This window comes from Cryptomeria japonica, chromosome 4 (assembly GCF_030272615.1).
Source record: "Cryptomeria japonica chromosome 4, Sugi_1.0, whole genome shotgun sequence".
NCBI classification, from domain to species: Eukaryota; Viridiplantae; Streptophyta; class Pinopsida; order Cupressales; family Cupressaceae; genus Cryptomeria; species Cryptomeria japonica.
Genome location: NC_081408.1, coordinates 543276484 through 543290046, shown reverse-complemented (window position 1 = coordinate 543290046; position 13563 = coordinate 543276484). Strand labels below are relative to the sequence as shown.

The 13563-nt window shown below is 35.3% G+C and overlaps 1 protein-coding gene across 5 annotated transcripts in view; it reads right to left on the bottom strand.

Moving 5' to 3' along the window:
- Positions 1–13563, bottom strand: part of LOC131034975 (G patch domain-containing protein TGH) — a 188317-nt gene that overhangs the window by 22053 nt on the left and 152701 nt on the right. For 2 of the 5 annotated variants that reach the window (XM_057966594.1, XM_057966593.2), the window contains exons 18-19: positions 11981–12103; positions 11007–11592 (exon numbers count right to left, since the gene is read on the bottom strand). In XM_057966594.1, the coding sequence (XP_057822577.1) occupies positions 11999–12103 (105 nt within the window). In that variant the 3' untranslated portion in view covers positions 11007–11592; positions 11981–11998. Of the gene's footprint in view, positions 1–11006; positions 11593–11980; positions 12104–13563 lie in introns of those variants that run through there. The other 3 variants (XM_057966598.2, XM_057966595.2, XM_057966596.2) reach the window with 2 other exon arrangements.

Sequence of the window (13563 nt, the reverse complement as noted above, 5' to 3'; positions counted from 1 at the left end):
GAGGTCCTTGAAAGAGAACATACATAAAGCTCAACATCAATAGAAACAGTATGCAGATCAGCACAGGCTAGAGAGATCTTTTGAGGTCGGTGACATGGTTTATCTTATGTTGCAGCCTTACCGATAGTCCACTCTCAAGAAGGGTGGTGCAAAGAAGTTAACGCCACGTTACTATGGGCCTTTTGTAATTATCAAGAGGGTTGGTGAGGTGGCTTATGAGCTCGAGTTGTCAGCAGATAGCAAGGTACATAATGTGTTCCATGTGTCTCGTCTCAAAAAGGCATTGGGACATAATGTGGTACCTTCAGCAAAGTTACCTCCTCTTGATGATGCGGAGAAACCTATTTTGGTTCTCGAGGCCATTCTTGATACTAGAGAGCACATTTTACGGAGGCGGGTCATCAGGGAGTATTTGGTGAAATGAAAGAACTTGCCAGTAGAGGATGCTACTTGGGAGGGTGAGCATATCTTACAACATCCAGAGTTGAGATTGCTTGAGAAAAAGCAATTTCAAGTGGGACGGACTGCAATGTCCCCCTTTAAGCCAATCATGTTATATTGTGTCATTAGCCCACCTTGCCATGGTCCCGAGGGCTAACCAAGACATCACAGGAATCGAAGAGGGCTTTTGCCCACACAATTCCAGTTTCACGCTAATCGGAGTTGATTTGATGGGGTTTCCAGATACTTACTATTTATAGGAAGTCAGCAATGGCTTAGTGATGGGAAAATTGATGCATTTTGGATGTCAATATTTTGCTGATCTTTAATTATTCATTTGGATTGCAATTTTTATGAGCTATTTGTTTGGGCAACGAAAATTAAAAGATATTAAAGTTAAAATTAAATAATTAACTTTAATGTGCTATTTGATGTAGGGACTAAAGTTTTAAAAAAAAAATTAAAAGTCCCCTTTCATATAGAGACTTGGTGCCTACTTCAAGAAGAGTAATATTAAATAATAAAATAGTAAATCTTAGTCCTACATCGTTTATCCTAAGAAATTGATTCCCAAGAAAGGATATTAATTAGCCATCAGCTGGGACGTACAGGTATGCTTTGTTGAATAAGAGTTTTAGAGGGTTTGTTTGGAGAAATTTCCTATGTTCTTGCAGGAGATTTTTCATGGTTTGTGAGGACATACACCCTCATGAACAACACTTTCCACGCTATTGCAAGACATACTTTGGAGAGCTCATGGTGTTTCCATATAGGTGACATAGAATGTGCTTAAATTGATGACACGGGTTGATTGGGAGCTGATTCGCCAACCTTGTTAAGGCTAGGTAATCGATTTGGAGGGAGTAATTTAGTGTTTGTTTGCAGTTTCAGATTTGTTGGGCAGTTCTTCCTTGTGTCGGGTCGTACTCTTGTCTTGACTAGGTCGTACTTGCTGCCAAGGGCACACACAGTCCGGACTTGCTACCAAGGGCACACACAGTCAGTTGTAGGTACCATTTCCACGTATCGTTTCCCCTGTCTAAACGCACTCATCTAAAGCTGTTATTACATTGGAAGCTTAACGTGGAGGATATTTCAAAGAGCTGAATATTGTCTCTTAATTCCATACTTCTCACAAAAACATGTGAAGTCATTGGATGTAAACTCTCCTTCGTTGTCTGAACGCAGGCACTTGATTTTTAAACCTTTCTCATTTTCAACCAAAGCTTAAAAGCCTTGAACTTCTCTAAAACCACTAATTTCTCCTTCAAAAAGGTAACCCAAGTCATACGTGAATAATCATCAATCAAGAGCATGAAATATTTCTCACCTTGCATACTTGTTCTTGTGGGACCACACAAATCAGTGTGTATCAGCTCAACTGGTTTCGTGCTTGAATATTCCTTTGATTTGAAGCTCCTCTGAATTTGTTTCCCTAGTTGGCATTCCTTGCATACAGTGTCGAAAGCGTTAGTGAATTGAGGCATATCTCTAGCCATTTCTTTTCTACTGATTTGAATGAGACTATCAAAGTTCATGTGTCCCAATCTCCTGTGCCATAATCGTTATTCATCAAGTTGACTCAAACAACAAATCTCACTCTTAACATCATCAAGAATATACAAGTTATTTGTTGCCCTACTAGCATCAGCAATGTGAACACTATCTTTACTGATTTTACAATAATCTGAACTGAAAATCAAACTATGTCCCTAATCACATAATTGACTAAAACTTAGCAGATTGTGTTTTAGACTTTCTACAAACAACACGTTCTCAACTTTTGTATTGCCATGACTCAACATAAGGGTACCTTTACCCACTATCTTTGTAGATGAATTGCCTTTGAACCTTACCTTGCCTCCATTGGATTTCTTGAGAGTCAAGAACTTACTGTCATCTCTGGTCATATGTTTGGAGTAGCCACTATCCACATATCAAATGTCTTTCTCATTTTGTACAAAGGTTGTTTGCACAATCACAGATTCTTCAGAGACTTGTTTCTCCTTCTTCCTCCAATCCTTAGTACTCTCCATTGCCTTATCTTTTGTCTCATCTTTCTTAGTAAAATATGTCATGCCACTTTTACAAACTCTTGCAGTATGACCAAAGTTATTGCATTTATAACAAATAACGTTGTAATTTCTCAAAGGAGCAAACGAATTCATAATTTCTCAAAGGAGCAAACGAATTCCTATTCACAAAAATGAAATGTCTTCTAGCAAACACTCTACAATTTATGGCTTCGTGACCAAAATAATTACAAGTAAAACAATAACATAAAAATAAGAGTTGTTTAACCTGGTCATATAAGCTTGTCTTAAAATAGGAGACCTTTTGAAGGTACTATTTGTGATTTTAGATGATCTACCTCTTGTATTATTAGCATCAGTCTTGTGCTATTCTCCTTTAGTGGATTTTGAGCATTGACTTTCTTCATGGCCAACTCCACCTTTATCAATGGACTGTTTTTGAGAGCTTAAAAGATCATCCAAAGACATTGAACCTTTTTTATTGATCTTCTCATGATTCTGTAACTATAAAGATTTATCCAATTTCCTTAGAGAAACAACTTTAGCTTCAAGCTTCTCACAGTTTTGTTTTTTATCCTTGAGCCGACTTCTAATTCCTTATTTTGTTTTCTTTGATTCTTCAATCTGAAGCTTCAAATCAGCTATCAATTTTTTTGCAACCTCTAGAGCTTGAGATTTTCAGATTTTTCGTTACTCTCTTCTTATAACAAAAACTTTGAATTCTGATTTTTCTTTCTTAGCTTCTTGATTTCATTAAGAGCACTTATTAGTTCTTGCTCAAGATCAACTTCCTCTTCTTCATAAAAGTAGTCTTCTTCTTCTTGATTTTCAAAAGTTGTTTCTTCTAGGGCCATGAATAAAATCTCATCATTTAAGGACTCCTCTTCACTTGTGTATGATGAAAAACTTTCCTCTTTAGAGTAGAAACTTCTTTGAAATTACGAGTCTTCTTTTCTTTTCTCATGAAATTCGTTTTACTGAACTTGGGATCCTTCTCATAGTTGTTGTCTCCATCCTTCTCATACGGACATTTGGCTGCAAAGTGTCCTATCTTGCCACAATTAGAACACTTTAAAGGTAGCTTCCCTTATATTTCCCAAAACCCCTTTTTTAATTTTCTCACAAAGTATGTGCTTCACAATCAGATTCTCCATCAGAACTTTCATTGGACACACATCCCTTATCTTTACTTTTCTTTGAGGCTTTGAAGGCAGTTTCTTTCTTCGAAGAAGATTCAATATTTGTTCCCATCTCATACGCTATTAGGATACCATAAAGCTTGTCAACAGTCAACTTGTCAAGATTAGCCATCTCTTCAATTGCTGAAACTTAAACATCGAATCTTAAAGGTAAAGACCTTAAGATCTTTGGAACCACAATCTTATCTTCAATCTTTTCACCTAAGCCCTTAAGAGAGTTTACAATTTCACCAACTCTCAAGAAGTAAGCTGCCACACTTTCTTTTTCCCACATTCTAAGACTTTCAAACTGCATTCTATGAGTTTGAAGTTTGGCATTCTTAACTTTTGCCTCTCCTTCATATGCATTTTGAATTTTTTCCCACATAGCTTGAGCTGTATCACAATGCATGACCTTCACAAATTCTGACTCTGATAAGCCACACAAAATTGAATTCATGTCTTTAGCATTACTTTCGAAAGCCTTTTTTCCATCAACGTCAATAGGAAGAACTGAAGGAATAGTATAACCATCTACTATACTCATCCAAACATCAAAACCAAGAGACATCAGATAGGTCTTCATTCAAACACTCCAAAACCCATAGTTAGAGCCATCGAACAAAGGAGCTTTGTTTGTTGCAAGTCCTTCGAGAACATTCATATTGTGTGCTAAAGAGACCAATCCTTCAAGCTTTTAAGCTCTATTAGAAGGTATCTACCTCTAATACCAATTGATAAACACAAAAAAAATACTAAGAGTGGGGGCTGAATCAGTATTTTATGAATTTTGGAACATGAAATCAAATAAAGCTTAAAGAGAGTAATCATCAAAACACAAACACAAATTTTCTCGTGGAAAACCTTTTCAAGGTAAAAAGCTACAGCACAAAGTAGCTTTCTTAAACAACAGGGCACCAACCCAAAATTACAAATGTGAGCACCAACTCACAAAGAGCTTCAACTCCCAAAGAGCATCAACTATGTTCTGCAAAGGCACCAACCTCACTTTGAACACCAACTCAAAAAAACACTAATGAAAACACTTAAATGGTATTTTTTAAAAGCTCACTTCTACTAAATATCAATTACACATGATCTTAGCCATTCTCATCCTTAAATTCTAAAACATGCTATTATCAAAAATATCACACTGTTAAAGCCAACATACTGAATTTTCAACACCTCATGAGTTTATCTCCTTCACAATGTGTTGCCTTAATCCTCCTTTGTCGTCCAGAATTACTCTTTGACACCGAAACAGAAAGAACATTCAGAAATCGATATCATAGTAGCACTGTAGCTTCCATAGCAACTGTCACAACACAAAATATGTATGCTACTTTATTTAGAATCTCAATCACAACACTTTAAAGACCCCCATATCATTGTTGTCAATGCACAGAAAATGGATGTCCAAAACAAAATGGTGTTTGTCATCAAAAAACAAATCAACAGAAGTTCGAAGAATTTAGCAGCTCTCAACCCTCTGTCAAAAAAAATTATTTTTCATTCCCATCAAAAACGTATATATGAACAATATCACAACCACATTTTTTAAAAACAACAGGAAGGTGGCAATATACCCTCCAACTACAGAACCCGGTCCACCAAACTACCGAAACAAGAGGCGTGAGAAAAAATTTCCATTTTTTAAGAATAAGCTCTCTTACGTATTTTCCTCCTTTAATCACACTCTTTTCCATAGCACCGTCAAATATTCAATTCAACTGCTTCTACAAAATCACAAACACGCCCTCTTTTTTGAAAGTACGACAAAATTCCCACAAAAAACAATAGTTGTTCTTCACATCTACACCTACTGAAGTTGTGTGTCAGTTGTCAATAAAAAATCAAGACCCTCACTCCTTCACGTCACAAAAAAACAACTCTTGAAAGAAATCAACACCCAACTCTTCGTCTTCCTTTTTTCTAAAAATACTCAGCTGAAAAACTTCTGAAAAGAAAAACGAAACGATTTTCTTTCTCATCAAGCCAATTCGCTGCAAAAAAGAGTTACAACCTTCAAGGAACATCACAAGAAACAAAACGGCAACAGAACACATGTTCAAATAATTTTTACTTGGCAAATATGAGCCACATTAAGATTTATTACGAGCCACATAAAGATTTATTACAGCACCAAGCAGCGAAGGCGTTGAAAAAAAATAACACAGCTCATCACAGAAACTCACTTTCAGCTGTACACAGAATGATACACACGAACCATTCAGGAAATCTGACATGGCAAACAGGCAAGCAATCAACTAGCTGATGCAGACAAGAAGCCAGCTAATGAAGTAGACACACAAGCTGCTCAACCAGACACACAAGCAGCTCAAGCAAGCAACCAAGTAGCTCAAGCAAGCAACCTGTCAGCCAACTAGCTTAAGCACATGTCCAAGCAGCTCAACCAAAAATCAAACTTGAAAACGATCTAAGCTCCTTGACATTAATGACAAAAACTACAACACTTTTTTCATGCCATTTTAGTTACAAAGATCTTCACCTAAAGATTTAAATGTTCCAATGAAATTAATGTGGCACCTTATTTTTGTAGAAGCCTGAAAAAAATGTGTTACTATATCCTCTATGCCATATTTCTCTAGACTTTAAGACCAATAAATTTCTTTGCACTATAAGATTTCATTCAGGTCCCATTTTAACCCTTTTTCCATATCAAAGCTCTACTTATTCATTCCAAACTTCATCACAATCTCATTTAACTCTAAAAGTTGTTCAACCTAAAGATTTTCTATAAATATGTTCTTGAAGTGCACCTTGTTCCACTTATATTGATTTCATGCTTTATGAATTTTAATTTGTTGTAGATATGAAGCATTCTTGACCCCTTTATGAAAGGAGAGTTGGGCCAGTCTTCTAAAAGTTCAAAACGGATTGGGAAATGATCTGACAAGAAAACAGAAAGGATAGAGCATGACAGGTGTTAGAAAATAAAAATTATTTGATAGATAAAAGGTATTTGTCCAACCATTCAACAATATGATGAAAATTTTACCCTATATTGGTCCAACTAAATTTTCCATTCTAAAAGTTCAAAACGGATTGGGAAATGATCTGACAAGAAAACAGAAAGGATAGAGCATGAAAAGTGTTAGAAAATAAAAACCTATTTGATAGATAAAAGGTATTTGTCCAACCTTTCAACAATATGATGAAAATTTTATCCTATATTGGTCCAACTAAATTTTCCATTCTTTGGAAAGCAATCAAAAAGGTTATTGTTGTTTACGGATTTTTTTAGTTCATCACAACTTAAGTAGGAGGGGTGATGATCACTCCTAATTTCTCATCTTTATATGCTCATCCAAGATAACTGTTCCTCTTTGAATAGTTGAAAAAGAGAACCAAGGAAACTCCAAAAGTTGATTTTTCTAAACAATACTAGTTGGACCATAAACATTGAAGACCCAAAAGCTTTGATTTGAAGATAAACCTACACATGTTCATTAACATCCAGTTTGGATTGGAGGCAATGCATTCAACTTTTACTATTTCAGGAATCCATAAGATTGCTAAACCACTCAACACTCCACTTGCTTCAACTAGAGAGAAATGCTTAGCCTATCTTTGGAATATTAAATTCCCAAGATGTTAAGGGAGTGTTGTCCCTAAAGTAGAAGAATATCTACTCTAATGTTGTCTAATAGGCATTCAATTAATGTTATTCCCTAATATTCCAAGATGGGACCTTAATTGTATTCTCTCCTCATCTGTATAGAATTATCGAATAGAGATTGCATCCGTGCAATGATTTCTCCCTGAATATTTGTTTGCTTGTTTTTTCTCCCCCTTCTAGCTTGAACAGTTGTACAATCATCCAATCGTTCCAATAACTTTGTTTCAGATATAGATAGCTTTTCAAAGAGACTGATAACCATACTCTTTAGAATGACCTCATCCCCAATTTCCTCTATTAGTTCACTAGCAACACTAGCAAGTATTTCACTCACAGGTGAGTTTAGATTGCCCTCAGATACAAAAACCTAGCAACACTAGCAAGTATTTCATTCACAGGTGAGTTTAGATTGCCCTCAGACACAAAAACCTTGTTAACTATTTATTCCTCCATAGGATGACTATAGGCGGTGAGTCTAACCGTTACTGCTGTTCTTAGGTTCTTCAACCAAATTTTGGAGAACAATATCTTCCTTCAGAGGGCATAGAAGACCTCTTTCCAATACCACTCGAGCAAGTAACTTGTTTTATGCTTTATTCAAACTAGAAACAAAAGGAATGGGGAATGAGAGGCCTTTCATTGAGAGGAGCTTCCTCTTATGGGTCCTCACAAGCCAAATGCCCTATGGGAAACGAGCCTTATCTTTTTTGTCAAAACCATTTCTACTGTATTGGCTACACAAAAGACCATAATTGTGACACAAATCACAAAAGGGTTTAAGACCCTCAAAGAAGATCGGTTGGTTCCACTTAGCCATAACAGATGTGAGATTTATTTCCAAGGGCAGTGACTTTGAGACATGCAATAGGACACAAAATCTCACATGTTCATTAGGAATGTGAAGAAATCCTAGATCATGTAATTGAAGATTGCCAATGGAGTTCCCCAATAGCTCTAGAATCTGCAAATCTTTGTATTCCAACAGCAAGTATTTTAGACAAACAAAAACAGGGGAGAAAATGACCCAACAACATAAGGGGTCAAAGTTTAGTTGTCGAGGTTGGTAGTATAGACCTAAACCATTCAAAAACTAGGATTTGATTTATTAAGGACCTTATCCCTTGCAACTTTCTTGGCAAACGTCACCACTCAAAAAAAACAAAAAAAAACCATTTTCCAAGAAAACTTCTCTTGAATCGACACAATTTTCCAAAACCAGTTGTTTCAAAAGTGTTTGACGGAGAGGAGTACCAAAATTTACCAATTAGAGCCACATCTGTGAGATCTGAGACAAACAAAAACAGGGGAGAAAATAACCCAACAACATAAGGGGTCAAAGTTTAGTTGCCAAGGTTGGTAGTATAGACCTAAACCATTCAAAAACTAGGATTTGATTTATTAAGGACCTTATCCCTTGCAACTTTGTTGGCAAACGTCATCACTCAAAAAAAACAAAAAAACAAAATTTCCCAGAAAACTTCTCTTGAATCGACACAATTTTCCAAAACCAATTGTTTCAAAAGTGTTTGAGGGAGAGGACTACCAAAATTTACCAATTAGAGCCATATCTGTGAGATCTAAGACAAACAAAAACAGGGGAGAAAATGACCCAACAACATAAGGGGTCAGAGTTTAGTTGCCAAGGTTGGTAGTGTAGACCTAAACCATTCAAAAACTAGGATTTGATTTATTAAGGACCTTATCCCTTGCAACTTTGTTGGCAAACGTCACCACTCAAAAAAAATAAAAATAAACCATTTTCCAAGAAAACTCCTCTTGAATCGACACAATTTTCCAAAACCAATTGTTTCAAAAGAGTTTGAGGGAGAGGAGTACCAAAATTTACCAATTAGAGCCATATCTGTGAGATCTGAGACAAACAAAAACAGGGGAGAAAATGACCCAACAACATAAGGGGTCAGAGTTTAGTTGCCAAGGTTGGTAGTATAGACCTAAACCATTCAAAGACTAGGATTTGAATTATTAAGGACCTTACCCCTTGCAACTTTGTTGGCAAACGTCACCACTCAAAAAAAACAAAAAAAACCATTTTCCAAGAAAACTTCTCTTGAATCGACACAATTTTCCAAAACCAATTGTTTCAAAAGTGTTTGAGGGAGAGGAGTACCAAAATTTACCAATTAGAGCCATATCTGTGAGATCTGAAACATGAGAGAGAATATCCTCTGGGATTTTAGCATGAAGTACAAGAAGAGTATTAACTGATGAAGTTTATACATTTTTATAATTTATTAATTATTAAATAAATTGAATAAATATAATTACACACAAACTAATAATCATTAAAGAGGACCCTTTTATCTCAAGTGTATATTTAGACTTTCCTAGGCAGCTTTGACCAGCTTAAGTGGTGATTTAATCCCTTGGTCACTTGATGTGCGACAACCTTCTGTTAAAGCCAAATTTCAGTCTAGTCCCTTATCTATTGGGTGACGGAATCAAGGAGTGTTATATTTTATCTAGTCCAGCCACTATAAAGACTGTATATGAATCATTCGGATATCACAAAATCAAATTCTGAATGTCCCCAAACATATGAGTTTTGAAAAAGTATTCATGTTTAATGTTAACTGCTGATTGTTTCAATTGAAAGGGTTAATCTTATATGGTGATAAAGAACAGATTGATCCCTGAAGATTAGCAAATGGAGTTTTAAGACCAGCCAATATGGATATTCTCACACATAAACTTATAAATTTTGGCTTATGATATCACAAATCCATTTCTGAATGTCCCCAAGCATGAGTTTTGAATAAGTACTCATGTCTAAAGTTAACTGCTAATTGTCTTGATTGAAAGGGTTAACTTATATGGCAATAAGGAACAATCAGTACTCATGTCTAAAATTAACTACTGATTGTCTTGATTGTAAGTGTTAACCTTATATGGCGATAAGAACTTATAAAATATGGCTTCAAAGGTTTAAAGAAACATCAATGATAAATGCAATATAATCTCCACAAAAGATAAAATTGTGTCTATGAAATGAGCAATTTGAGCTTTCCCAAGCTGCAAGGAACGATCTCCTAAAATCATTCAAACCGCCATCTCAAAATTATCATATGGATGTAATTATTAGAATTGGATTTTACTATCACAAAGAGATCAAGTGGAATTACATATTAATAGCATGGTATTATAGTTAACTACAAATTAAAGGGAGGATAACTATTGCTTGTGACAACACCATAAAATTTACTCCCTCTGGAAATGAACAGTAGCCAGAATTGAATTCATTTCACTGGATATTATTGCAGATTATTTTGCAGATTATTTGATCTTAGACACTTGTGTCTTTCTTTCAATCCATGGCATTCACCATAATTTCTCTAATCATTGAATCTTGCAAATGACAATCAAGTTAGTTAAGAACAATACTGTTACAAGGTATGCCAACTTTGCTACAATAGATGGTTTCTTTCTCCTGCAATGCAACATGAATTTTCTTTTATCCTAATGCCATTTTACAGTTTTCAACTTTCCAGTCCCTAGAATTTGAGTGCTCCATGTATCTCAACTGTTGTGAGTTAAACATAAAATGCTCTTATAAGACATTTGTCTTCAGTTCCTTTACCAGCCATGCCATATACAAAGACACAAGTTATTCTGTATTGCCTCGTTTAAATATCCATGATAGTCTTCTCATTTAAAAACTCACACATCTCAAACAAAACATAATTGAACATCTATGAATGATGATGAAGTTGCAGATTTCATTAAATTGCTCTTTCTCAGAAAAGCAATGAAAAGATGACAGGAAAAGAGAAAAAAAGTATAGCTCAAACTTCTGATAATAAAGAGGATCAAGCCGAAATACTTTTCCAATGATGCTCATATTTTTAAGCTAAGCAAAGGCTAGATATATCGCTTCAAGGTGAAACACTTAGAGATATGCATAGGATGTTCTAAGAAGTGAACACATTGAAAAGATCCTATTCAGAGTTTCATACAACCATTTTTTTCTAAGGGATCAAGTTGTAAACCTCTCTCATAAAGGACTTTTGCAATACAGGATATACCTTTGTACTGAAAAAGCACTTGCTTATATTGGCTTGCAATTGATGCTTCCTTAAAAGGTTAAGCACTACTGATATCTTCTTGAGATATTTTAGAAGCACTTTTCTGAACTTAAAATTTAAGCTAACATTACAAAAACAACAATAGGAATACATTACAGTTATTTTGAATATTCTGATGAAGAGGATGATGAACTTCTTCTGCGATGATGCTTTCTGTTTTTGTGCCTTCTATGATAGTGTCTATCCTTATCCCGGTCTCTCTGCCAATCAGAGGTATCCAAAAAGCATGCATATTAAATTTTCTTGAATTACAGCATTGAAGGAATATACAAAAGAAAAGTTATGTTTTAAACCATTATTCCCTTGATTTTCCCTTAGCAGAAGTTGTGACATATAAATTAAATAATAAAAGGTCAGATATCAATAGAGTTGAATATGTAAAAATAGTTGCAACAAACTCTCTGCCATAATGGCTAGTATTTAACATAAAAAAACTGTGAATATGACAATTAAGCAGTAGAGTTTCACAGACTAGTATTAAAAAAACTAAAAGTAAGTGTCGATGAGATTGCAGCCAAGAGAATTGACATCTTAATTTTGAAACTTGTCTTCCATGCATTATCTATAATTGCTAGAGCTTTTGTTCACCTTCATCTGTGGCTGCTACTACTCTCTTCTCGTGTATAATTGTTTCATTTTAATTAGGATAGTCATTCTTCTATACAAACTTCTGTCTGACCCAGACCAGCTATTTTCTCTGCAAATCATTTCCTGGATGTATACAGCTATTGGCGGGTCAGAACTTAGATTCAACCCAAGCCAACTTCAAAGTTATTGAAGCATTTACAGCCTTTAAATATTCACAATATATATTGAATGCAAAGATTTTGAACTACTCAACATTCCCTTGTCATCTTATAGAAAAATATAACAAATATGTTAGGCATAACCATAGTTCAAAAGCTCAGCAGGCCTAAAACTTGACTGACTCAAGAATGGTAAAAATCTCAAGAAAAACTTGGTAAATTTTCCAAAATCAAAAACAAAAATTTATAAAATAATCATTCAGAACACACTTAAAACTGAATTTACAGAAGTCACAACTATGAGTTGTTTTTATTTCATTTATAGATCCAAAAATAAGTTCAATACACATCATAATGTCATGATTATAAGTTTATAGGTCCATATTAGTGTTTTAACAAGTTTTGTCTATGGAAAACATGTACCAGAAAAAAATTTAGGTTTTTCTTTTTTGAAACCAGATTGGGCTATTGGAATGAAAACCCCTAGCAAGACCCCTACCACTAAGCCCAAATAACCACCTTCAAGACCAATAGACCTTCATGACACATGCCATTTTTCATAATTTTACAAGTATTAACCAACCATCAATAAATCAATGCAATGCTATCACAAAAAAATTGTGTAAATGAAAAATGAAAAACGCACATTTTTTCCCACCTAACAATTTTCTCTATCAGACTTGTGAAGTTTCCACAATTTCTCAACAAGGTTTTGGGCAAATGCTCACCAAAATTTGCTAGCAAGTTTTGGATGAGTAACTCACCATCCCTATTTGCCTTGCCAGTTGGCAAGGTACCTTGCCTATTTTTTAGAGAATAATACTACATGCCAAAGCGTAGATTATTAATCAGCAATTGAAGGACCTGTTCAAGCAGCCGCAACAGTAATCATCCAGCAGCAACCAGCTCAAGCATTGGTTGATTGGCATCCTCAAAATGCATCTCCTCACATGGCATTCACTACCTACCATGACATGCCCAAGAACCGGAACATTTATGTTCCAAGTTTCATGTTAACGATGGCAATTGCACTGCAGATGAGCCCATTAAGATATTTGAAGACACTCTCCAGAACAGAAATATCCAGAACGAGGATGTCGCCTGCAGACTCTTTCCATACTCACTAGGCAAAGAAGCATTCTATCGGTATATCAATCTGCTCATAGATTCAATTTCAACATGGTAACAATTGAAAGATTAAACCCGGGAAAGTTCAGATTGCCTATCTCTCTGGCAGAGATATACAAACAGTTCATTGAAGTAAGGAGGCAAGAAAGTGAACCAATTGGTGCCTTCAATAACATATTCCAAAGGGCCTATTCAAGGTTGCGTACACTATACAATGTGAATGATGAGGCAGCCAGAAATATCTATTATGCAGCCTTGGATTGTTTCACTTCTATGTTTGTTCAGAAGGCTCATCCA